Here is a 25075-nt window from a genome sequence, read left to right as displayed (position 1 = left end):
AGTCACTTAGAGCATAGCTATACTGCAGGGCTTAACTCAAAATAAGCTACGCAAATTTAGCTATGTCAATTGCACATCTTATTTCATAATAGCTTATTTTGAAATAGGAAGCATTCACACTACACTTATTTCGAAATAGAGCACTCTTGTTCTGACTTCCCTTATTCCTCATACAATGAGGTTCACGGGAGTCGGAGTAAGCAGTCCTCTAGCTTGACAGTATTTTGACACTATTTCAAAATAACTGCCTGCTGTGTAGACGCGGATTAGGTTATTTCAGAATAGTGCTAGTTATGTTGAAATAGTGTTGCAGTGTAGACGTACCCTTAGAATTGAGGTACCATAGAAGTACAGAATTGTGTAATTGCAGATTTTTACCAGTGTACTTTTCTGTTGTTTGCCATGTCTCAAAACTGATAAAAAATAGATGAAAAGAAATAGCAACCCTCAACTCCCAGTATTAAATAAACTGTAAGAATCGGAAGTTGCAAATGTGCTCTCTATTGTGATAAGTTTGGTTCTCAGGATCACTAGTTCTTTCACAGGAAATGAGTCAGAGCCATTTTTGCTGCTGCTCAGTCGAGTCCTGCTTTTCCAGCTGAGCATGTTGGTTTCAATGAAGCTCTTGAATGAACTTGGCTTTACAAACATTTTTTTTCAACAAGAGAAAAACAGAAAGAGGTAACAGCCAATGAACAAGCCGGCCGGGCTTTCCAGCTCATTTCGCAGAACAGCACAGTCTCACCCCGCCCCTGGAAAAACAGAGGCCAATGGTGGCCCTCCCCCGATCCAAAACACAGCAGCTATCCAATGGGGAAAGAGCCCGATGGCTCATTCTCCCCCAATGAAGCATGAGCTGGGGGGAAGGGAGCCAGAGAAACAGCCACAGCCAGGGAAGCTGGAAGATTCGAATCGAACGTTCATACATGTGAAGAGCACGGCGGTGGCCAATCAGCGGGCTCGGAACGCCGGGAACGGAACGTTGAGACACCTCCAGCCTCCCTCCCCCTAGTTTTCCCCACATGCTCCTCCCCTGGCTGCTGTGCTGTTGTTTGTGGTGCTCAAGCAGCCGAAGAGCTGGAAGGACTGGGACTGGGGCCGGGGGGAGCACAACATAATCGGCTCGGTGCCGCCTGAAACAGGCTGGGAGGAAGCAGGGTTGGCTTGGCCAAGCCGAAGGGCCAGGGGGAGCCGAGTGTGGGGTGGAGAAGGAGGGAAGGGCCTTCGTGGATTCACCCCCATACGCCGCAGGGGCACCGTGCGTGTCTTTTGCCCCGCTCCCCTCGTTGTTGTGGTTTCGTTTCTCTCGCCATGTCGGTGAATATGGAGGAGCTGAGGCACCAGGTCATGATCAACCAGTTCGTGCTGGCCGCGGGCTGTGCGGCAGATCAGGCGAAGCAACTGCTGCAGGCGGCGCATTGGCAGTTCGAGGTGCGTGGCGGACTTGGGGGGGGGACCCCCCAGGGGAGCGTGGGAGCCTCGCGCGCAGGAGCCCCTGCCTTTTCTACTTCCACCCCGTCCTCCGCCTAATCGCTCTCCCTTTCTCGCTGAAACAGTTGGCCTTGGAAACAGTTGTGGGGGTGGAATGTGTGTGTACGCGGCTTTAAATAACAACAGAGCGGGGACACGGCCGGCCCTGCAACATGGGGCCCTGGCGCTGCCGCTGAATGGCAAGCTAGGGAGCTGCATATAAACAATCATTACTAGGACTTCATTACGACTACCTATTGCAGCAAGTGCCTTCGGGGGCCAGCAATGCACGAGGCCTCGCACGTAATGTCTGTTGCTGCTGTTATGGATGGGAGGGGAGAATAAATTTTATTCATGTAACTTACCGGGAGGAGGGGGAAGAGAAACCGGCTTGCAGCTCTCCTGGTTCCTATTTATATATTGCGCTGTAACCAAATCTGTAGCCTCCTCTGAGCTCCAGGGCCCTGGAATGAGGCATAGAAACGTGGTCTGGTCTCTTTCTGCCCCGATTTACCTGGTGGGAGAGTGGATTCATAGGGGAAGCTGCTCCAGAGCTGGGGGAAATATTGTCTAGGGAGTGAACTCCTTCCCAGCCCCATATGGAGAGAGGCAGGGTGGTAAAATGTGGTGTGGTCGGTTTGGGTCTTTTTTGTGAGTGGGGGAAAAAAGGGGGGGGAATGTTATGTAAGATGAGAAGGGCTTTAACTCCCTTCACGTGGATAAAGACCATGGGGAGGAAGCAGATGACAAATGGAGTTTTAAAAAATATACACTGTTCACATAAAAGGAAATCATTACACACGGGGCTTTGTCAGTTTCCTGCAGGCCTGCTGGTGAAGGCTTGCTTTTTCTTTGGCATGTTTCTGGAGAGACTTTACCCTACTGGCCCCTTTTCCTTCCATGATTAATGCCACTCATGGTAACGAAACCAACATGGGTCCCTTGGCCGTTTTTACTCAAGTGCTTTGATGGTACTTCAGCTGGATTCTGTTTTGTGTTTCTGGGTTAGATAGGGTGGGGGATCAATTCAGTCCAGGTGGGGGAAGGTCTCCTGCTTGTGATCTTGTTTTGGATTCCTTAGTAGCTTCATTCCTCTTTTTGCAGGGGGAGAGAAAATTAGCATTTCAAAGTAAAGCCAGTGTTGAGAAATGCCAACAGCCTGTTTGTTGTCTTACATTATTTGTTTACAATTGAAATGTACTTAAGGGAGCAAGAGATCCAAACAGTTTTTCACAAAACAAAACATTTCCAGTGTCTTTGCTTGCCCCAGTCCTGTGTGTTGGCTTTTCCTCTGGCTGGCTGCTGGAATTAACTAATTTGTTGGTTTTTTTTGCAGACTGCTTTGAGTGCATTTTTTCAAGAAACTAACATTCCAAACAATCACCACCACCATCAGATGGTAAGTGACCCAAACTTCAGACACGGTGCTGTTCCCCTGTAGTATCTTCACTTCCTGTGGGCAAGAAATGTACAGGAATGTCCTCCCCATCCTACAGAGTCCTTCATCTCATGAAAAAATGAAATCTGAAAGGGTTATTTCTTATCTCGGAGAACCTCACGAAAGAAGCTACAAAGGCTTCATCTGAGGCCACTCTTAACCCCCCCTTCCCCCCCACACCAGTTGTTAAAGTTTTTCTTATGAAAAGCCATGTAAAAAACAACTAAGGGGCGGGATTCCCTGTTTCGCACATGGCTGCAGGCAGAAGTGGTTGTGCATTCAAAACTGTCGGCTCTTGTGACAGCCATATTGCTCTGCAACAAGAGAAATACACAGACTGCAAATGTAAACAAGAGCCAAAATGTCTGCCAGGAAATAGTTTGTCTTCACATAGATCTAGATAGTTATAACAAGTAAAAGAGCCAAGTGAATTGAGATGGGGAAGGGGGCAGGCCCTTTCTCTTGTATGTTTCCTCTGAACTTCCAGCAAAACTTTACTTGACCTTGGCTGAGGGCAAGTCTCTTTAGCGAAACAGGGGAAGTTTTTTTTGGAAACTAAACCAGTGCTGTGTGTGAGGATAATAGCAGATGTAGGCTAAGCCATAGATTTTTCTTTTCCTGTACTTTCCATTGTTAAAGCCTGTGGCCAGTTCTGTTTTATTCCAAATATTTTAGAAAAATGGCTCTCAGGAACTTTTGTATTAATGCTCTTATTTCCTTATTGTATACTTTCCCCCCTGCTTCCTGGCACAAAAGTTTTGTCCCAGCATTAGAGTAGCATGGCAGCACTTACAAGCTCTGGCAGAAACCGCTCCCCATTGAGCTAGGTACTGTACAAACAGCCTTGCCCTAAAGAGCTTCCAGTCTAAATACTCAAGAATGAATGGGAGAGGGGAAACTGAGGCATGGATTAATTTACTTTACCCACAGTCTCGCAGCAGGCAGAGAGATGGACATAGAATTCAGATATCTCGAGACTCAGTTCAGTGCCTTTCTCCCTAGAACACTAGGAAAGCCTCTGCAAAGGAACTAGATTTATATTGTCCCTTTACTCCTAGGATCAATCTAGTGCTACATCTATCTTGTATTTGTAAATGAGCTTGGAAATTCAGAGGCACTATCCTTGGATGGCTTGATTGAGGACAAGCTTTGACTAAAGCTAGAGGGTGCAGTTATTCGTTTACAAACCTTGATCAAACTCTGAAGATGCAGACATGATTCAAGCTGTTTGAAATGCTTACCACACAGCAGGAGTGATTCCATACGAAGTTAAATCATTCTGCGTGGTTACTATAGGAAGATTACAATGTTTTAATCAGGCTGGTTTACCCAAGAGTTTAACACACACCCCCCCCCCCAAAAAAAAAACTGGATTATCAGCTGGTTGTTTTTTTTGTTTTTTGTTTTTTTTTTAATGAGGGAGGCCAAAATTTTAGCTGATAGCCATATTACTTGAAAAATTCAGCACTGAACACTCATTTCTGGTGTTCTGAAAATGTTCAAACCCTGATACTCTAATGCAAGAGCAGTGACATTAGTGTGCTTGCCCCATTACTCATAAAATGATTTCTGACACCTGAACAGATCTTCATCTGAGGTTATTTCATCTGAAGCCTATTCCTGAATGCTTTATAGCCTCTCTGTGCTGCCAAATGTTCATCCTCTTCATTACAAGCCTACAAATTCCAGGTTCTCTAAAAGCATTTGAATAGTATTTCCAAACAAAGGAATTCTTGACTGCTTGGTAGGCTAGTTTCACCCTCCCTTTTTTAAAACCAGTTTACACATTAATCATGGAAACTGGTGTGCGTGTCATGATCTGCAATGTGACCCTCCGTGCCCCCACCCACCCCAATGTTATTCATCTCTTTCCCAGGTACCAATCTGACTTTTGTGTTACATTTTTGGCATTTCTATTGTGTGTCTTTTCCCTGCCCCTAATTTTGAGAAACAATGAGTATTCCTGTGGCACCTTAGAGACTAACTAAAATATATAGAATCAAGACTTTTCATGGGTAAAACCCACTTCATCATATGAGTTGGAGTGGAAATAACAGAAACCAAGATATCTGTCTGTCTATTTCAAAAGAAATACCTGTCAATTGTAGGACCTGTGATAATGAGGTTAATTAAGTGTGCTGGATGTGTCCCATTCATAACTTTTGATGTGAAAATGCGGGTGTTAAGGGCAGGGGAAATTGGCTTTGTAATGTGCCAACCAGTTAATGTCTCTATTTCAGCCCAGGGTAACAGTGTCAAACTTACAGATGAATTCCAGTTCTCCAGTCTCTCTCTAATGACATTCCTTTGTAGAAGAATGGCTACTTTTAAATCCAGGGATTGAGTGCCCAGGCAGGTTAAAATGTTCCGCTACATTGTATGTGTTTCATTTCTGATGTCTGATTTGTGTTCGTTTATCCTTTGTCGCAGAAACTGTCTGGTATGGCCAGTGTGCATGGCAGAGGGGCATTGCTGGCACTTGATGACACATATCACATCAGAGTACGGGTGGGGAACCTCAGGCCCGGGGGCTTGCAGCACTTGGCTTGCTTGGATCCAGCCCCTGTGGCTCAGGATGCCTCCTGCATTAGGGAGCCTGCACTGGCACTCCAGCCCCTCTGCTGCCCCACCATAGAGCTAGAGGACACAAAGTCTACTTAGGCTCTTCTGGTGTGCATGGGGAATGTGAGGAGTATTCTCAGTTGGTGAGGGTGGCGGTGGTTTGTTTGGGTTTTTTCTTTTTTTTTTTTTTTTTTTTTTGTTTTTTTTTTTTGCTTCTCACTTGTGTGTGGCCCCCGACTGATTTTTCTGTGGGTCAGTGGCCCCCGACCCAAAAAAGGTTCTCCACCCCTGCATTCGAGGATGTGCAGCTGTATGAGCCCCTGATGTTGTGGCTTATATTGTTGGGTCCAGTGACGGTGTCGTTTGCTTCTGAAAGTTAAATGCCCTAACATTTCTGATTACCAAAAAAAAAAAAAAAAAAAATGGAGATTAAAACCAGAGGTGTTTTGGAACAAGTCTAGAAACTTTAACACGGTTGTACAAGTAAAGCTATGAGGGAGCCACAACAAAAGTCAGCAGCTCCTCTCTATCTCATGGACCTCTCAGAGATGTTTCTATTTAGCTAAGAGATGCTCCCCATATCCTGGTTTCTTACACCAATAGCCTTAGAAATAAGGAGCTCGTGTTATGCTATTTCCATCATGTCCATGCACCAATCTGAAACGGGATGTGAACCTTCTAAATAAAGAACTTTGGACACCACAGGGTATTCTTTGTAAATATGAGAAAATAAATGGAAGTTTTCTAGTGTCCAGTCCTGGCGACTGCTCTGCATGGGCATCTACCCAGCGGAGCTTAGTTGGTGTGTGGCTACCTGAAATTCATGCTAGATTGGGACCTTTTACCTCGTGATGTAAGGTTCCAAATCCTTTCCAAAACACACTTCTAATGGGCAGATTTCACTGGTTTAAGGTAGAGATGTGAATGTGTAGCTGTATACATAGTTACATGCAGCCCTCCCACCCCTGTGCTGCAGGAGCCGGTATGTGTGGGGAGCCCCCCCCTTCCCACCTGCGTGTGTAACCACTAAAATTGTCAGTGGTTACACGTTTACTTGAATAAATGCATTTTAACATCCCTCGTTGAAGGATAGAGGAACTCTGAAGTGTGTGTATCCAGATTCTAAAGTGGCTCTAAGATGTTGAATTGATTTAAAAAAAAATCCAGGGATGGATCATCTGCCAGTGGAACCTACTTTCTCTGCTGGATTGGATTTGGTGCAGTAAAATGTAGGGAATGTTGATATTGACATAAACTGTGTGGGATGTGTCAGTGTCCTGATAAAACTCCTGGCCTTTCATCTGCATACAGATGCTCTGTGATCATACTTATTTGACTTCTCCTACCTGTTGCTGCTGTCTGGTTTCTGTTCCTCTACCTACCCTATGGCACATTGGGAAAAATTGTGGAAGTACAAATCCTCCTGCAGAATGTAGGTAAAATATTAGTTTCCTGGCTGTTTTCTCAAGCATGGGCTGTTCTAATTAGGCTCCACATGAGTCAGATTTGACATGCTTTGCAGTACAAAAGTCCATCTTTTAAGCAGCAAGTGCCCTTGTGGCAAGGAGCTGATATCCTGTGAGGTTTGGGTCCCATAAAGCAAACTGGCCAGAAAAGAGGAGCCCGTTTGTTGGTGTTGCTTTTTTTGTTCTGATCACTTTGTTTAAAAAAAAAAAAAGTCTCCTCCGCCCCTAGAGGGAAAGTTCATCTCCAATGTATCAAGTGGACCTGTCCTGCAGTCAGTGGAGTGCCAGAGAATGAAAGGCCATTCTTGTTATTGACGATGTTCAAAACCCACCTCTTTTCCTACACTTTTCAGGCAGAGCCATGTTGCACTGCTGTATACCTGGAATAACGCCACTGAAACTGACGGACTGATCCTGCTTCCCTAACTGTAGCTAATATCGGAATCTAGCCCCTTATGCCATCTCTTGACATTTACAAACTTCCGTGCCTGCGAATTGTAATATTGCTCTCCTTTTGCTCCTGACTAAGTGTCTGGTGTGTAGCTATGTATTGCAAATCACTTTCTGCTATCTGTCGCTTCCCCAAAACAATCGTTTCCTCAGCCTTGCTCTTTGACAGAAAATGTAGGCACTTGGGCCACTTTGCACAGGACCTGGTTTGTGTTCTGTAATTTTACTGCCCTAATCCAGGATCTCATTCTGTATTGACTAGCTCCTTTCTCCACAAATAGCCTCATTCATTTCATAGGAACCACTCAGTGTTAGTAACGTGGCAGAATCGGGTCCACTGTCTTTCCATTAAGGTGAGATGAGGACAATCCACTTGGATTCCTTGTGGCTGCAGCATTTAGGGATGCAACATTATTGGAGCAGTTTGCATAATCCCAACTCTCACCAAAAATTACCAAGAGGGGATGTAAAGGTTAATGTGAGACAGTAAATCCTGGAACACTCTGTGTATTCACTAGGGATGTTAAGTAGTGGTTAATAAGCTAATCGAGTAGTCAATGGAATTTCTATCAATTACTTGATTAGTCAATAAGGGGGTTAGCTCCTGGGGATGGTGTGAGCTAGGACTGCTGAGTCCTGGCTTGCGCTGGGTCCCCCACTGCGCCTCTGCCCTCCACCCCCTCTGGAGATGGTGCTGGGGGGAGCTGGCTCTCTTTCCCCTCTCCCCCTCACATCCTTGCTGCCTCTGATTCAGAGGGACCCGATTAGTCACTTACGCCCCTGGTATTCACTACATAGTATGATCCAGTTTGGCTATTCCTAAAATCCATCTATTTCAGTATTCCAACTGTGAGAGATTGCGTTTAGTCTCTTCTAAAATTAATTATCATTACCTATAACAACCCTGGATATTATTGTCAAGAGTCAGATTGGACACCGGATGAGTAAGTTTTTAGTACCACTGACATCCTGTGGCAATGAGTTCCATAGTCTAAATAATGTGAAATCAGTTATTTTGCCTGTTAGGTTGTGTGGCAAACACTTAAAAAGCAAAACAAAAAACTTTAGACATGGATCTCAGGATCTTGAACACATTTACTCTTCTCAGATTGAGTTGGGCAACTGTGTATGGTGGGGGAATGGATCCAATGTAATGTAATCTCACTGCCATAGACTTGGTGCCAGTTACAAAATCCCGTCTCTCCATTCCCCCAACACACACAGTCGCAGTATGAAAGAGCCTGTTTGCTAGCACAAATTTTGAAGGTACAAAGAGGCTCCTTAGAAACTTGGCATATAATATTTCACATAAGGTGGGTTTAATTAGGGTTGGTTTTGAAGGACTGAGCTATACGCAAGCCCCAGTGACCTGGTGGAGGATTGTGGCATTTCTGCTTCTCTGGCACGTACCTGGAGAATAAACAAATTCTAGAAGTTAACTTAAGTCTGATCTACTCACAATGTGTAGCACAGTAAGTGATCTCATTTCTGTAAGCCGATGCAGATCCCAGTGTGTACACCTAGTTTGGTTTAATCCCGATTTTTACCTCTTGAGCTTACAGCTGGTAGATATAAAGTGAGTTGTGTCCACACACTCAGTACTAGAGGAACTGAATCCATTTTTAAAATGGTGCAACTGCCATTGTGGACAAGGTTTTGGTGCAGTGCTCTTCTTTGCTAGGACAAGATCTGTGTGAATCTTCCTTTTTAAAACCCCTCCCCTTTTAAAAACATGCTTTCCAGACAGCTGTGAAGTGGACTCTAGGAGCTTGTTCTACAAGGGCGTTTATAAAGAAGGATTTTTCCCAGAGATCAGTAATGGATTCTCACACTGTGTAATGATCCTGCAGACTATGCCCAAGACAAAACTAGCAACTCTGTCTCTGGTTGCTGAGCTCCAATATTAATTCTGCTGCTTTTGCTTGTTTATTGAATGGGGCAGATTAGAAAGGGGGTATATGTTGCAGTCCCTTAGGCTGCATTCTCCCCCATTTGTTGTTTTGGCCAGTGTTGGTATTTTGGAAGTTTGGTGCTTGCTGTTCTGGTCTGGGCCGCTAGAGGGGAGCAGCTGGGACAGTCTCCCCCCTCTGGGTGTTTTGCCTTGGAGCTGGAGGGATGGACTCCACTCGTGATTTCCTGAGCTTTTGCTTTGAAACGTAAGGGTGTGACCTGTGTGGGCGGCTACCTAGGCACCAGTGTGCTATTCTCTATGGAGCCAGGCCACCAGGGGGAACCACCTTCTGTTAACACAGTTCACATGCTGCTCCAGGCCCCATTCAGTAAATTGCTCAGGGGTGCTTCAAGTTAAGCATGCGCCTGAGAGTTTTGCTGAATCAAGGCCCAAGTCTAAATAGTCTCAGGCAGGGGACTAGGAGTCCGGTGGCACCTTAAAGACCAACTGATTTACTTGGGCATAAGGTGCTGCCTGTTCCCAATGCAGGCTGTTTTCTGCCGCTGCTGGTTCCGCTTTTCACTTCCATTCTGCTGCGCCACAGGGTGTTGCGCGTCTGTCTCCCACCCTCCCTCTGTGCACTAGCTTGAGCAAGCGTGCTCTGTCTCTTGTGGGCTGGGCTCCAAGGATTGGATTTCTCTCTCACCACTGATGCCCACAGAGGGTGTGATGCTGATTACGAGACTAAACAGACCAATCACAAGACTGCTCCCGAGCCAAGGGAAGGCCTAGAAAGGAGTGGGGAGGGCACTTGAGACTAAAATTAGAATGAATGCACAGAACTGTCCCGGCTTACCAGGAAGCGAAAGAAAGCTGATAAGTTGTTTTTAACAGTGGCTGTTGTGTGTGTGTGTGTGTTTTCGTGTATCTAAATCCCCTTCTTTCCCACTCCCTTCGAGCTGAGTAAATTGTGATTTCTGGCCGGGGTTGGGAGCATGCTAGCCCTTATGAACCTTGGCACAAAATTCACTTACCCGCCCTTCACCTGGGTTATAATGGGGGGATGTAGTTTGTTTTACAATAGCACCGGGGGGAGGGGGGAGGTCTCAAGGGAGATCTACTCTGCCCAGCATTATTCCCTGGGGACTGGTAGAATTTTGCAAGAATGACCTGAAAGAATTTAGATAGTGTCAAATGGTGCAAAGACCTCTCGCGTCAGTCTCTCTGGTGTCACCTGCTCCAGTAGCACCTCAGTATGTAACTCAGAAAGATGCCACTGGCCTAGGTGTCCAAAGATTGCTTCACCTGTGCAAAGTGTTGCACAGCCAGCCTGCGTGGGTCACGATCTGACTTCTCCTTTGTTTTCGCTCTCAGTTGTGCCTGGGGCTTGCCAGTCCTAGAGGGCCCTTCTGCTTCTTCTAGTCCAGCTTCTTCCCCTTCGCCCTCCCAAACCTATGGCTTGTTCTGACCTTTTGAACACTTTTCTCCCTGTCTGTCTCTAGTGGGTAGAAATGTCAGACATGGGTTTGGGGGGCCTCTTTGCATTTGCTGTTAAACCCAACCCACCCCCTCTGCTCCACCTCTTAAACCCCCCTTGAAAGGTTCAGGGATTACTGAGATGAGACAGGCTGCACTGGGGCATTCGCCGCTTCCCAGGGTCCTCGTTGCAGCGGGGCGGGGGCCGAGCCTGGGGACTGAGGAGCAGAGTTGCTGTAACCTGAGCAGAGCAAAGTCCTCGGCGAGACAAGACAGCAGGGGCAGCCGCTCATCGGGCTACCTCTGTTTGTTGTGGTAACGCTCCTGGCTTAGTTGCTACCCTGGGTCACTGGGACATTGTTAACATGAGGCCCTGGTGATTCCAGAGAGGGGACCCACAATCCGGACACTTGTTCTGCAGCGGGAGCAGCACTGCGGATACTCGCATCTTGCTCCCTGCAGAGACTGCTGATCAGGCAGCCAGGCACTGCCATGTGTTTAGGGTCTGCTAAATAGTCTCTGAATCACTCTCTTTCACTGGAAGCTCTAACTCCTAGTGAATGGCACTAGCTTGCTTCTGAGCCCTAGTCCAGCCAGGTTAGAAGTAGGGATGTGAATGGGTAACTAGTAACCATGGAGCTGCTCCGACCAGCCAGCAGCCCCCCGGGTTCCCACACCTGTTCAGTCTTTTAACTAGTAAACATAACATTTAACTGGTTAACTAATGAGCCCTTGAACTCCATGCTTTTGATAGAAACTGTTTGGAGAGTTGGGTGGAGGAGGCTGTGGTTTGCAAGACCCTTTGTTCCGGCCAGAGCTGAAATTTTACTTTCACCTTTTTTTTTTTTTTTCACCCCCCGCCCCCGGCTTTAGGCAGACATAGCAGTGGTCTGATAGCTGCAGCTTACATTATCAGACTTACCCAAGGGGAGCCTGTGATTTGTGGAGTAGAGGCTGAAAGCTCAGGTAGATCCAGCTTCTGTCGCACTAGTAATGCCTTGCAAAAAAAGTGGTCATGGAGCAGAGGAAGACATAACATAGGCCCAATTGCCTTGGGAAGAAAGGAGGCGGAAAATGAGGCTGTTAACCATAGAGCTATTTTGGTTATGATCGCTTTGTAAACTCTGCTGGCCACAAGGATGGATTTATTATAAAACTCTGGGTGTGGCAATCTGTGGGTTTTCCATTCTCGTTCTTGTCATATATTGTTGTGACTTTTGAAAATAACCTGCCTTGTGAAGAACAGATCACAAAGGTAGACTAGGAAGTACCTTATCGGAATACTGAGACCGTCTTTCAAAGAGTACCAGGAACTGGCTTGTCATCTTTTTCGGGGCGGTCTTCTAGTCTTTAGGGTTGATTCTGGGGAGGGGGAAATGTTTCTGTGGCCTTTCAAACTTCTGTTGCATAGGGTTGAACTTTTATAGCAAAAATTCCCCCGCAGGGTTTGCAATTAAAGCAGGTATGCTAGAGCGTGTAAAGGGAGTGAAATGGCTAGTTTATTTTTACTGTCACAACACACATTTAAAAGAATAAATCCTCCCGCCCTTCCTCCCCCTCCCTCCCCCCCCAGGGAAGAATGAACTAGATTTCCAAACACTGGGTTTCAAGAGTTTAAAGTGCTGGTAGTAGCTGGCTAATAGGACCCCAACCTGCAAATCAGATTTGTCTGGGGACTTTTCATTTTTTTTACACCTACTATTACAGTAACTCTGAGGATACTAGAGCTGAACAGTTATTTGAAACATTCCTTTTGGGGCTGGTTTGCTCATTTGGCAGCACTTCCTGTGAAGTCAGTTAGTCAGTTTCCCCTCTTTGCCTGAGTCTGTCCTTTGCTGTTGTAGGAGAGGTTTTAAATAGGAAAAAGTGACTTGTCTGACCAGAGAGATTGGTGGCTGGGGTGAGGTTTCAGGGACCACTGGAGCACCCAAAACTACTCCTAACTCTCAATATCCAGTGCAGCAGAGCCCTGACATGGGGGTTCCCACGTACTATCATACTGCTACCAATAGGGATGCTAGCTAGCAGGTAATAAAATAGTTGACTAGCCACATGCATTCTTAATGGTTAGATTATTCCAGTGGTTCCCAACCTTTTTTATATTGGGGGCCAGCAAACTCCTTCAGAAACTTTTGGTGGACAGGAAACATTTTATTTGCATATTTGTTACGCAAATAATAAATATGCAAATAAAATGTTACCAGTTTGCCAAAATATGTTCCCCAGCCCCCTCATACACTCCAGCCCTGAGCCCTGTGTGTGTCCCCCCTCCCAATTATTTTATTGAGCCCTGGCCTCCAGAGTAGCTGCCCACTGAGTGGCCTTGGCTTCAGCCTCTGGAGCAGGCCCTGGTTCCCCCGCCACGCAGCCTCAGTCACCCGTCCCCGTGCCACAGCCACGCTTCACACAGCCGGGCTGTGTAGCAGCTGATTGAGCTGGAGCCGGGGCCATGATAAGGCTGCCCCCTTAGGGACAGCCCACAGCATACCCAGCTGCCCCGCTCCCCCTGCTGCTGCATGAGAAGGTGGGCGGGAAGGGAATTCTCTTATGGGGAACCCCAGCAGCTGGGGCTAACTAAGAGCTGGGGATGTGGCCAATCAATGTGCTGCGGCCCGGCTGGCAGGGCTCCGCGGACCGATGGTTGGGAACCACTGGACTGTTCTATAGTCCAGCAGTGGCCAGCCAGTTAGACTAAGAGCCAAAATAGCTGTGGATAGTAGTGGAAATGCATAGGGCTGTGGATAGTGGAGGGGGAAATGCAAGTAGTTGACTAGATGTTTAACTGATAAGCCTGGGCTTGACATCCCTAGCTACTAATCTCCATTACTGACTCAGTTTCTTTTCCGATGCATCCCTTTAAAATAGCTTTAATGTTTTAACCTGCTGGCTCCCCTTTAAAATCTTCGGGCAAAACAGCAGTCGAATCAGGAACTGAAGTTCTGCATCCAAAGAGCAGGAAAACGCTAGCAGAGGAGGCTGAGCCCAGGGCAGTGCTGGTGAATTTCACCTCCAGGCAGGTGATGGGGGAGAGTCTTGCACAGTCGCCTTGAGCCTTTTAAAGGCTGGGCCTCCTCCCCGGGCTGGCTTGGTGAGAGTCCTCTGGGCGCTGCATGCCAGAGAAGCGGCACCAGGAGAGGAAGATACTGGGAAGGTTCAGATGTGTGTCTGGGAGGCAGGTGGAAGAGACGTGGGTTCCGCCGGTGCGCTGAGGGAGGTCGCTCAGCCACAGAAAAGTGGGGCTTACCTGGTAACGTTCATCAGATGGGGCTTTCCTTCCAACGCCCACCGTTCTGCTGTTCTTTGGCTGGATGCGCCGTGCCTTGCGGTCAGAGGTGGCATTGTCTGGGGGCAGCGTCTCGCAGACTACCAGCCGTTGAAGGGATCCCTGTGCCAATGTCAGGTTCATCAGGTGCCCAAGGCCAGCAGGAGCTGGGGACGAGTAGCAGGTGGAGGAGCAGCTGGGGAATCCAAGGGCTGGGTTCCTTTACTACTGGAATAGGGCAGAGGCCACACTTCGGGTGGGATGGCCCACGTGGCTTTCCTCTAGCTCTGGTGTCAGTGGCTTTGCACTCCCTCTGTAGTGGTGGTGGTGGGGGGGGCCTCTATGGAGCCAAGAGGAGGCTTGTGGTGCTGATGCCGGCCGTGGTACTATTATTCTTCAGATGCTTTTGCAAGATACCTGTGACAGGATGCAGCAATTCACCAGGGAAAAAAAGCCTGGCACTTGCTATCTTCCGAGTGCCTTGAAACTACGCCTCCCTGGTTAGGAAGCAGCATCCTCGGTAGAGGTGCAGAGGAGTAAAGTAACTTTTCCAAGGCCAAATCCAGTTGGTGTCACCAGTAGAACTGGAGCCCAGGAGTTCCTGGGTCCCAGGCTTCCCATCAAACTGTGGCAGTATTGCCAGGGGACAGGCAATGGAGCAGGAGTCATGCTTAGCATTGGTGGTGACCTTGGGCCAGGAACTAGTGTCTGTTGCTCTGTCTCCACAGCTAGTTGCTAACATCAGCTCCACCTGTGCTGGCATCTTTGGGAGCCCTAGATTACACCAGCCACTGTTGTGGCCACCACATCTATTGAACCGGCTCTGCTCGGGGCTAAGCAGAGCCAGGTCCACGCTCGGGTGGTCAGGTGGCTCTCTGGTGGCCTTCCAACCTTCACCACAGGCGAGCAGCCTCTGCCGAAGCTGCGAGGCGTTGTCCGGTCCTTCCGGGGGAAGCAAACGCCCCCGTCCCGGCAGTTCCTAGCAGGCAGACAGGTTCTGCCTTTCCAGCTCTGACATGGGCTGTGGTGCCTGCTGGTGTCTGATGCTCTGTCCTTTCCCTCCCTGCAGATGTGCACGCCCAGCAATACTCCAGCCACGCCTCCCAACTTCCCGGACGCGCTCGCGATGTTTTCTAAGCTGCGGACTTCAGAGACCCTCCAGAGCAGCAACAGCCCCATCACAGCCATGGCCTGCTCCCCACCGGGTAACTTCAGCCCTTTTTGGGCCTCCTCCCCTCCCAACCACCAGCCCGCCTGGATCCCACCCTCCTCTCCAACCAGCCACAACCTCCACCATCATCTCCACCACCAGCAGCCCATGTGGCCACCCGTGTCTCAGCAAGGAGGCGCCCCGCAGAAAGCTATGGCTGCAATGGATGGGCAGAGATAAGACTCGTTAACATTGAAGAGGGGGGAAGGGCGGGGGGGGAGAACAGAGAAGAGGCGCAGGGGATCGGGCGGTGGGGGAGGGGGTTCCCGAAGATCGCACTGGAATATTTTATAATTCTTTTTGCAACTCTGCTGGAATGGCTTCAGCCCAGGGGGTTTTCCCTTCAGGAGAGTCAGTAACTGGTCTTCTCTCTTTTTTTTTTTTTTTTTAATATATAACTATATAATATATAAATATCTAATGTATATAAATCCAGAGAGAACGAGAGCAATGGAAAGAGATGGGGCCATGCTGCTCCTCCCCTCCTGGCAGCCAGGTGGGCGATCACAGGCTGGCGACGCCAACGCTTGGGTGAAGAGGACGTTGCTGGACACCGGGATCTTCCTGCGGGCAGAGGGTGGGAGGGGTCAGGAGCTGCTGCTCTTGAGTTCACGTCCCCCCTTCCTTGTTCTCGGGCTGCTCCCCGCACAGCTGCATGACTCTGACTCGGGGCTTGCTTGAAACCTGCCCTTCCAGAATCAGGGAGGAGGGGGAGAGGCCTCCGCTGAACTGTGGCTGCTTCGGAAAGCGTCCTGCGTGGGGCTGTAACGTGCCGCCGGAACCCGGCGCTCCCGTGCTGCGCATCGCGCTTGGGGAAGGAGCTGCATGGACGCACGTTCATCTTCCCTGCCCGGGCAGCTGGGGCCGTGGCCGACACGTCTCCACGGTTGGCTGCATTTTGGCAGGCCTAGGGAATGGGCGTCCTGCCCCAGCAGCTGGAGAAGCTCCCGAACGGCAGGGTGAGGCTGAGGCCAGTCCCCGGTGGGTCAGTGATGGGGTGGGGATCTGAGTTTCCGGACCTCATGGCTGAGCCCCCCTTCCAGCTTTGCTGAAGATCATCCATGTCTGGGGCACGTGCCCCGCAGAACACGTCATGCTGGGATTCGTGCGCGTTGAATCTCCCCGTGCCCCCCCTTGTCCAGGGGAGAGGCTGATCTCCTCCATCCTCCGACGCTGGCCCTGCTCCCGCAGCAGACAGTGCGCCTGGGGGGAGGCCAAGCTGGAAGGGCAGTTGTGCAAAATGGAAAGGACCATTCTTCTCCCTACCCCCGCCGGGCTCTGCAGCAGGGCCGGGGGCCTGCTTTCAGCCAGGGCAACAGGGCCGAGTGGTGGCGTTGGGGGTTTGGTTCCAAATCAGAATCTCGCTTACACAGGCTGAAGGTTTTTTATTAATTTAAAAATTTAAAAAAAAAAATCACTTTTTTAACCTACTGGCTCCCTGCCTTTTCTCTGCGGTGCTGGTGCCCCGCTAATGGTGAACTCCACGCTGGGGGGGCAGGGAGGCAGAACAAGGGGTGCTTCCCCACACACCAGTGGTCCCTTTAATCTTCTCTGTCCAGGTGCAGAATAACTTTTATGCGCCCCAAAGCAGGGGTGAATGTGCACCACACGTAGAAACAAAACCAGCTGTGAGCGCTCAGCTAATCCCCTGGGCTGCACTCGACTCTGAGCGGCCGCACAAGCACCCAGTGTAGAGTGACTGCAGCCACAGCCCCTCCTTTCCTGTGCACTCAGGCCTGGAGTCTCTCTCACCAGTGGGGCAGTGGCGTGGCTGGCTGAGTTAATGCCCCTTTGCACCGTGTGGCCAAGGCATGTTCAGCTGGGCCTAGGCCAGTGGTCCCCAACCATTAGAGGCTGCCGGGTGCCAGGGGGCGTGGCCGGGCACCAGAGAGCGGGGACACATGCACGCCTGGGGGCGGCCCCCCCATAGCTGCGTGCTTCCCCCCATAGCTGCGTGCTTGGGGCCAGCGCCCCCTCCAAATGCCACGCGCCCAGAGCCAGTGCGCCCCCCACCCCACCCCAAGCGCTGCAAGCCCAGAGCACGAGCGGCCAATTCGCGGCGCTCCCGGGGCTGGCGCTCACCATGCGCCCGGGGCCGGCTCCGGCACCATGCATGCACCAAGTGCCCAGGGCCACACCAGCCCCGAGCACTTGGCGAGCGCACACAAATGGCACCATGTTGGGGGCCACTGGCCTAGGCAGTTTTGTGCCAACCCAACAAGAACATCAGAGTGGCCATAGTGGGTCCGACAAAGGGCCAGCTGGTCCCTGTGTGCTGGCTGGTGCCAGGTGCCCCCGGGGTCTCCTCAGAGCAGGGTTTTGCCTTTGCTGCTGAAATAGTTAAACAGCTGCAAGGCCGAGGGTGGGCCCACCGAGTCCCTTTAGTTGACAGGAATGAGCTGTGCCAGCCTAGCAGTGCCTCCTGCCAGCAGCACGTGCCCAGCAGGGCTTGGGACACATCCCAAGGCGGGTTTCTAACCCACGGAGAAAGCTACAAGAACAGGGTGGCTGAGAATCCGGCCCCACTCGCGTCCTCTCCTCCTCCCTTACCACAGGCACTGCCTACACTGATCCCTACAGCGGCACAGCCGGGCTGCCAGAAGTTGCCCATGTGGCTGTGTCAGCAGGCAAGCACTCCCCGGCTGACACAACTGTCCCCAGCCAGGGGTAGCAGGCTTGTCAGTGGGGGAGGGGCTCTGGCCGATGCAGTGCTGTCAGCCTTTCCATGGGTGAGGCTGTGAACCCCCTTCCCTCCCCGCCCTGGCTGACAAGTGCAGGGGGGCGAGCCTGCCTACAAAACCGCTACCCGGTAGCTGCCGGCCGTGACGGATTGTCCTGAGCCTCTTCCGGGCGGGGCTTGAACAGCTTGCCAGCTGCCTGCTTGCCAGAGGCAGGTACGAAAGGCAACACCCTGGCATAATGCACTGCTGGGAACAGGGATGGGCCCAGGCGCCTCGCCCGGGGGCCAACTCAGCCCTACGGAGGATCCAGCTTTTGGGTTTGTCCTTGGCATGTGGGAGAGTGGAGAGAGGTTAAATCTCCCCCTTGGGCTGGCAGAGCAACTCTCCCCCACCCCTCTTCTCCCTCTGTCCCAGTGCCTGGCTGCTGTGAAGGGGAGGGGTTCTCCACTCCACCTCTCCCTGGGTGTCCCAGCACCAGTCCAGGTTCTTGTCCCTTTGCCGCAGGGAAGCTTCCGCGCCTCTAGCTAGAGCAGCAGCACGCAAGCTGCCAGCAGCCTCAGGAAGCTGCCACTAGGTCAGTTTCACTGGGGGAAGGTTCTTTGCAAGCAGGCCTACAGCAGCTGACTTGAGTTCAGGGCTTCTATGCCCTTCCGGGAGCCTAGCCTAGCCAAGGGGGTTCTTCAAGGCCTGGGGCAAAGTGAGGACACTGGGCCTGGCCATTAGTGCTACTGCCTCTTGCCCTGGCCAGCAGGCGCCTGAGCTGAAGTGTGGAGCGCCCAGAGCCAGCTGCAGCAACTGCTGGAACCACATCACAGACTCACATTTCCTGAAAGCTGCCGGGAAATCCCTCCCTGGAAGGGACTGCGCCAGCTCTTGTGTTGCAGGAGTTTGGCGCCTGAATCCCGGCCCCTGCTATTTCAGTAGGCAAAATCCTAAAAGCCTTTTCGCTGAGGCCTTTAGCAGCCAGCAAGCTGGGGGTAAGGGAGCTCCATCAGGGGGTAGAGGGGCTGCAAGCTCCCAGGACAGACCCTGGCTCTGAGAAGCGAGTCCCTTCTTTCCTCCACTGGTACGCTCTGAATGCGGAGACTTGTGCTTTCCCCGCAGCAAGCCCCTTCCACCAGCAAGTGGGAAAGGGTGCCAGGGGGATTCTCACCGCCTCCGGGCAGAGCGCCAGCCCAAAGGCCTGTGGCCTGCCCACATCGAACGTCCTGTGTTGTCCAGGCGCACCCAGGCTGGCGCCCCACTGTGCTGGGCATCCTACGTGTGTGTAGTGTGGAGGGGTGACCCCGCTCCTGGGTCCCAGGACCCTGCTCCGTCCTTCGTTGGGCAGGGTCTGCACTGCGTTACCAGCCCTTGGCAGGGTCTAAGCTCTGGTCCCTCAGCCACCAAGGGCATTGGGGCCAGTGCCCCGGAGCCAGCCTGGGCTGCCGAAACAGCCCTTTCCAGCTCTCAGCTGGGGTCTCAGGCTGCGCGGGGAAGCTAGGCCTAAACTCTCTGTTTGGAGTGCCTTACGCCCACTGTGCTCTCCCTGGCCATGTTGCTGTTCCCTTTCTCAGTCTGCTCAGGTCTCCCCCCTCCCTGCAAAGAGGGCTTCCTTTTAACGGCTCCATGGCAGTCTCAGGTGAGATCAGCTGGCCCTGATTAATTAACAGCCGTCCTATCTCCTTTGCTCCTGATTGACCAGGGCTCTTGCTGCCTTAGAGCTGCCTTTCTCCCTCTTAGCTGTAGTCCTCCAGCCTGCCCCGTCACAGTCGGGAGAGCCTTCTGCCCTGAGACTATTAAAATCCATGCAAAAGGTCAATGTTACAAGTTACCCGACTGACACAACGCTGTTCCCTTTGCTGAGGGTCCATTCCCACTTCCCCATAACCTGGCACCCCGAGACATTGCTCGCCACAAACCCCCCCACCCCGTGCGCTGCAGCACAGACTCGCTGAACATCCTCTACGTCCTGTCTGTTGCCTCCGTATTGCGAGCACCTGCCATCTCAGCCCTAGAACGTGCTTGCACCAGATCATGTTCCCTGCCCTCTGTCCCTAGATGCTCTGCATGTCCCTGGATCTCTGTCCCCCTCTGAATCCCCAGCGTGACACGGTGCAACCGCAACACCCTGGGGGCACATTGGCACTGTGATAAAACTCCATGTGCATCGTCACCCGTCAGCAGGGACAGGCCACATGGGTAGAGCCATGGCTGGGGGTGCAGTGTCTTTGAGGGCGTTGGTGAGGGGAAGGAGGAGGCAGATGGCAGATCCGTTTGGGGAAGGAAGGAGGCTGGAGCTCGCCCTCCAGCATGTCAGCCAGCACGTAGTGGAGGGTGAGGCAGCTGGTGCCCTGGCGGGGTGAGAGGTGAAGGCCCGATCACGACCCCTTCCTTGCTATTGCTAAAGACACTGTCCACCGCAAGGGCTCAGCAGCTTGGATTGTGGTGGCTCGGCCTGCTGCCTGCTAGTTCAGCCCTGCTACCCTGGCTCACCCATGGCTGATGTGTGCCCTGTGGGGGGGGAGCTGTCAAACTGTCTTTGCACCTGCTCGTGACCATTTCCAAACTCTCCAGAGCTGTCAGCTCCCCCGCCCCAGAGAAGAACGTGTCCTAGGAGCTGGTCCTGCTGGCATGAAGCCCAAGACTGACTTGCACGTGCGTAGTTGGGTGGCGGTGGGGGTGCTGGCGTGACAGCCTGGGGAGGTGAATTCCTGGAGCCATGCAGTAACAAAGCTTTCCGGAGAGCCCTGCACCCAGGGTGCTGAGCGCCTTTGAAAACCTGGTTCCAGTGCTGGGCGCTGAGCCCTCTGACTAGTCCAGCACTAACATAGTTACAGGTCCCTCCCTAGAGTGCTGTCCCGACATGCCCTGACCTCCAATGGGCGCCTGTAGGGTGGAGAGGGTTGTTGGGTGTCTACAGAGCGCCTAGATTGGCACAGAGCGTCTAGATTGGCACGGATGCTTTTCCGCAAAAGCACTTTTTGCGGAAAAGCGTCCGTGGCCAATCTAGAAGAGCTTTTGCGCAAAAAAGCCCCGATCGCCATTTTCACGATCGGGGCTTTTTTGCAGAAAACAAATCAGAGCTGTCTACACTGGCCCTTTTGCACAAAAGTTTTGCGCAAAAGAAAGTTTTGCCCGAACGGGAGCAGCATAGTATTTCCACAAGAAGCACTGATTTCTTACAGTAGGAAGTCAGTGCTTTTGCAGAAATTCAAGCGGCCAGTGTAGACAGCTGGCAAGTTTTTCCGGAAAAGCGGCTGATTTTCCAGAAAAACTGGCCAGTCTAGACACAACCAGCAAGTTTGGGTCAGCTATCCCTGTTGTTCTGTCCCAGCAGCCGACAGTAGGAGGTTTAGGGACAGCCAGAGCATGCGAGTGCATCCCTAATCACATTGGCTAAAGGCTATTGATGGATCTATCACCCATAAATGGACCTAATTCTTTTTTGAACCTAGTTATACTTTTGGGCTTCACAATATCCCCTGGCAATGAGTTCCACAGGTTGGTTGTGTGTTTGTTTATGTTTGTTTTAAACCTGTTGCCTCCTAATTTCATTGGATGATGCCCAGATCTTATGTTGTGTGAAGGGTAAATACTTCTGTTCACTTTTGCCACACCATTCATGGTTTCTAGATCTCGATCATCTCACTCTTTAAGGGTTCTAAGATTAACAGTCTGGCTGCGTCTAGATTGGCATGATTTTTCCGGAAATGCTTTTAACGGAAAAGTTTTCTGTTAAAAGCATTTTTGGAACAGAGCATCTAGATTGGCACGGACGCTTTTCTGCAAAAATCACTTTTTGCAGCAAAGCGTCCGTGCCAATCTAGATGCACTTTTCCGCAAAAAAGCCCTGATCTCCATTTTCGCGATCGGGGCTTTTTTGCGGAAAACAAATCTGAGCTGTCTACACTGGCCTTTTGCCTGAATGGGAGCAGAATAGTATTTCCGCAAGAAGCACTGATTTCTTACAGTAGGAAGTCAGTGCTTTTGCGGAAATTCAAGCGGCCAGTGTAGACAGCTGGCAAGTTTTTCTGGAAAAGCAACTGCTTTTCCGGAAAAACTGGCCAGTCTAGACACAGCCTCTTTGTAATATCTCCCTGTATGGAAGTTGTTCCAAACGCCTACTCATCCTGTGGCCTTACTCTGCTCCTTTTCCAATGGAATAGCTCTTTTTGAGATGGGGCAGCTACACATTATTTAGATAGTGGGTTTAGATAGTAGCTTTATGATGTTTTCTGTTTTATTAGCTACAGTGGGGCTGACAGAATTGCTGAGCCCCTGGGCAAGGGGGTGCGGGAGGGGCTAGCTCTGTGCTCCTGGAAGGGGCAGGGCCTCAGGCAGAAGGGGCGGAGCCAGGGCAGCCAGCCCTCAGCATCACGTGGATTGCGTTGGTCCCCCTCAAACGAGCCCTCTCCCCCTATCAGCCTGATTGTCCCTTTCCTGTTTCTTCCTACCAGTCTGGTAGGTATTTCTGACTGCACTGAGCAGATGTTTTCAAAGGACTCTGCAATGACTCCAAGATCTATAGTGAATGGTACTGGCTACGTGAAACCCCATCGTTTTGCATAAGTAGCTGGGGTTATATGTTCCAACGGGCATTGTTTTGCACTCACCCACGCTGAATTTCAACTGCCATTTTGTTGTCCAGTCATCCAGTTTTGAAAGATTCCATTAACGCTTCACTGTCAGCTCTGACTCCAACTGTCTTGAGCAATTCCGTATCATCTGCAAATTTTGTCACCTCACCATTCATCCCTTTTTCCAGATCATTTATGAATATGCTGACCAACCCCAGGCCCAGGACAGATCATTGCTAATCACTTCTCTTCACTGAGCAAACTGACCATTTATTCCTGCCCTTTGTTTCCTGCCTTTTAACAGTTACTGATCCATGAGAGGACTTCCCTCCTTTGCTTAGAAGCTTTGGGTGAGCGACTTTGACAGAGGCTTTCTGGAAATCTAAGGACACTATATCCCCTGGATCCCCCCTTTCCACATGCTTGTTGAAATTAGGCTTACTGGGCTGTAATTGTCAGGATCACCTCTGGAGTAGGGATGTTTAGAAAAGAGGAGACTGAGGGGGGGATATGATAGAGGTATATAAAATCATGAGTGGTGTGGAGAGGGCCAATAAAGAAAAGTTATTTATTAGTTCCCTAAATAGAAGAACTAGAGGACACCAAATGAAATTAATGGGGAGCAGGTTTAAAACTAATAAAAGAAAGTTCTTCACACAGGCTATGTCTACACTGGCCCCTTTTCCGGAAGGGGCATGTAAATTTCACGAGTCGTCGTAGGGAAATCCGCGGGGGATTTAAATATCCCCCGCGGCATTTAAATAAAAATGTCCGCCGCTTTTTTCCGGCTTTTAAAAAAGCCGGAAAAGAGCGTCTACACTGGCCCCGATCCTCCGGAAAAAGCACCCTTTTCCGGAGGCTCTTATTCCTACTTCAAAGTAGGAATAAGAGCCTCCGGAAAAGGGCGCTTTTTCCGGAGGATCGGGGCCAGTGTAGACGCTCTTTTCCGGCTTTTTTAAAAGCCGGAAAAAAGCGGCGGACATTTTTATTTAAATGCCGCGGGGGATATTTAAATCCCCCGCGGATTTCCCTACGACGACTAGTGAAATTTACATGCCCCTTCCGGAAAAGGGGCCAGTGTAGACGTAGCCACAGTGTGTAGTCAACCTGTGGAACTCCTTGCCAGAGGAGGCTGTGAAGGCTAGGACTATAATAGAGTTTAAAGAGAAGCTGGATAATTTCATGGAGGTTAGGTCCATAAAAGGCTATTAGCCAGGGGATAAAATGGTGTCCTTGGCCTCTGTCTGTCAGAGGCTGGAGAGGGATGGCAGGAGACAAATTGCTTGATTGTTGTCTTCGGTCCACCCTCTCTGAGGCACCTGGTGCTGGCCACTGTCAGTAGACAGGCTACTGGGCTAGATGGACCTTTGGTCTGACCCAGTACGGCCCTTCTTATGTTCTTATGTTCTTATGATGTCAATGTGTAGTTGACTACACAATAAGTCTGGGCTTATCTATTAATCCTATTGCCTACACACATCCCCCCTTGCTGCCTCTGAATCAGAGACAGCTGGGGGAGGGGGAGGCAGGAGCCAGTGGCCATGGGGAGCACTGGATTACATGGAGCCACCTGCTCCCTCATCCTCATGCTGCTGCCTCTGATGGAGAGGAAGCAGCGCAGAGGGTGAGGGGGGCAGGTGGGAGCCAGTACACATGGGAAGCCAGTTTTTAAGCTGGCTCTCCATGTGTGCTGGCTCCGCAGAGCTGCCTCCCCTTCCCTTTGCTGATTCCCACTGAGGCAGTGGGGGGAAGAGCCAATGCTTGGCGGGAGCTGGCTCCCTATGACACCAGCTCCATGGAGCCGCCTGTCCCCCCGAGCTGCTGCCTCTATCAGTAGCAGCAAGGGGGGAGGGCAGGGGAGGCTGCAGTGGGCCCAGGCTCGCTGTGGACAGAGGCTGCTCCGTGCGATGCTAGAGCAGCCTCTGTCCGCTAGGAGCTCGGCCACCCCATGGACAAAGGCTGCCGCCGCCCCGTACTACTCACTCGGTATCAGAGGCGGCAGACAGGAACTGGCTCCTGCCTGCCACTCTGCACTGATACAGAGGCAGCAGCGCCAGGTGGCTGGGGGCTCCCCGGGTCTGGGGCCAGGAGTGCACTGGCTACCAGCCCCGCCCATGGAGATGATGGAATAATTGTGTAACTGCTAGCAGCACGATTTTCACAGAAATAAAGGGCTCGATGTGTAATTTCAGGCTGACTCCTCGCTGCTGTGGAGATAATGACACATTTCAACAAGTGGCGTTGCTCTGACAAGTGAAATCGTAACACAACACGAAGAAGAGTCACCTTAGCTGAAAAGATCCCCCCTGGGTGTAGCAGAGCCCCAGCCACTGACTCAGGTGGCTCCCGTACGGTGAGGTTTTTTCGCTACTTTCTGCTGCTGCTGGGGTATGGAGCCAGCTGAGAATGCAAGACGGGGTCCCTTCCTTGGGGGGGCATCAGCCACAGAGATGTATTCCATGTCAATCAGTTACAGCTGTGCAAGGCCATTGATGGCAATGGAGCCCGGCAGGTGTCACTGTGAGCCTAGCCCAAGGACAATGGGACTGCACGTCTCACTCTGCTTGTAAGGTCTCTCGCTCCCTTTGCTTAGCGCGCCTCGTTACATCA

General features: G+C 50.9%; 2 protein-coding genes and 1 long non-coding RNA gene across 4 annotated transcripts in view; 1 reads left to right on the top strand and 2 right to left on the bottom strand.

Annotated features, from left to right (window-relative positions):
• RNF157 (ring finger protein 157) overlaps positions 1 to 2053 on the bottom strand; it is a 120617-nt gene extending 118564 nt beyond the window's left edge. Inside the window, exon 1 of the mRNA XM_075903616.1 lies at positions 1836 to 2053. The gene's annotated coding sequence lies outside the window, so the exon portion shown is untranslated. The remainder of the gene's footprint in view (positions 1 to 1835) is intronic.
• UBALD2 (UBA like domain containing 2) lies at positions 883 to 15623 on the top strand. Of its 2 annotated transcripts, XM_006136473.3 has the most exons (3): positions 895 to 1431; positions 2807 to 2869; positions 15085 to 15623. In XM_006136473.3, exons 1-3 carry the CDS (start codon positions 1312 to 1314, stop codon positions 15403 to 15405), a joined length of 504 nt encoding a protein of 167 aa, XP_006136535.2. In that variant the 5' UTR covers positions 895 to 1311; the 3' UTR covers positions 15406 to 15623. The 2 variants fall into 2 exon arrangements, with proteins under 2 accessions (XP_025033893.2, XP_006136535.2); XM_025178108.2 differs by lacking the exon at positions 2807 to 2869 and having other exon boundaries at positions 883 to 1431.
• On the bottom strand, positions 8684 to 22534 carry LOC142819097 (uncharacterized). Its single transcript, XR_012896806.1, has 3 exons — positions 22502 to 22534; positions 11676 to 11804; positions 8684 to 8796 (listed from the first exon to the last, which is right to left on the bottom strand). It is a non-coding gene; the product is annotated as an uncharacterized LOC142819097 (long non-coding RNA).
• Between the last annotated feature and the right edge of the window lie 2541 nt (positions 22535 to 25075).

This window comes from Pelodiscus sinensis, chromosome 20, assembly GCF_049634645.1.
Source record: "Pelodiscus sinensis isolate JC-2024 chromosome 20, ASM4963464v1, whole genome shotgun sequence".
In the NCBI taxonomy this organism is placed as follows: Eukaryota; Metazoa; Chordata; order Testudines; family Trionychidae; genus Pelodiscus; species Pelodiscus sinensis.
Note: the sequence above shows the minus strand (reverse complement) of the source record. Positions and strands in the feature narration are given on the sequence as shown.

Bases quoted from the DNA above. Each gene is read 5' to 3' on its own strand.
- UBALD2 (XM_006136473.3), top strand. From the start codon at position 1,312: ATGTCGGTGAATATGGAGGAGCTGAGGCACCAGGTCATGATCAACCAG. The intron at 1,432-2,806 runs GTGCGTGGCGGA...TTTTTTTTGCAG, and splicing joins CGGCGCATTGGCAGTTCGAG to ACTGCTTTGAGTGCATTTTT. The intron at 2,870-15,084 runs GTAAGTGACCCA...CCCTCCCTGCAG, and splicing joins ATCACCACCACCATCAGATG to ATGTGCACGCCCAGCAATAC.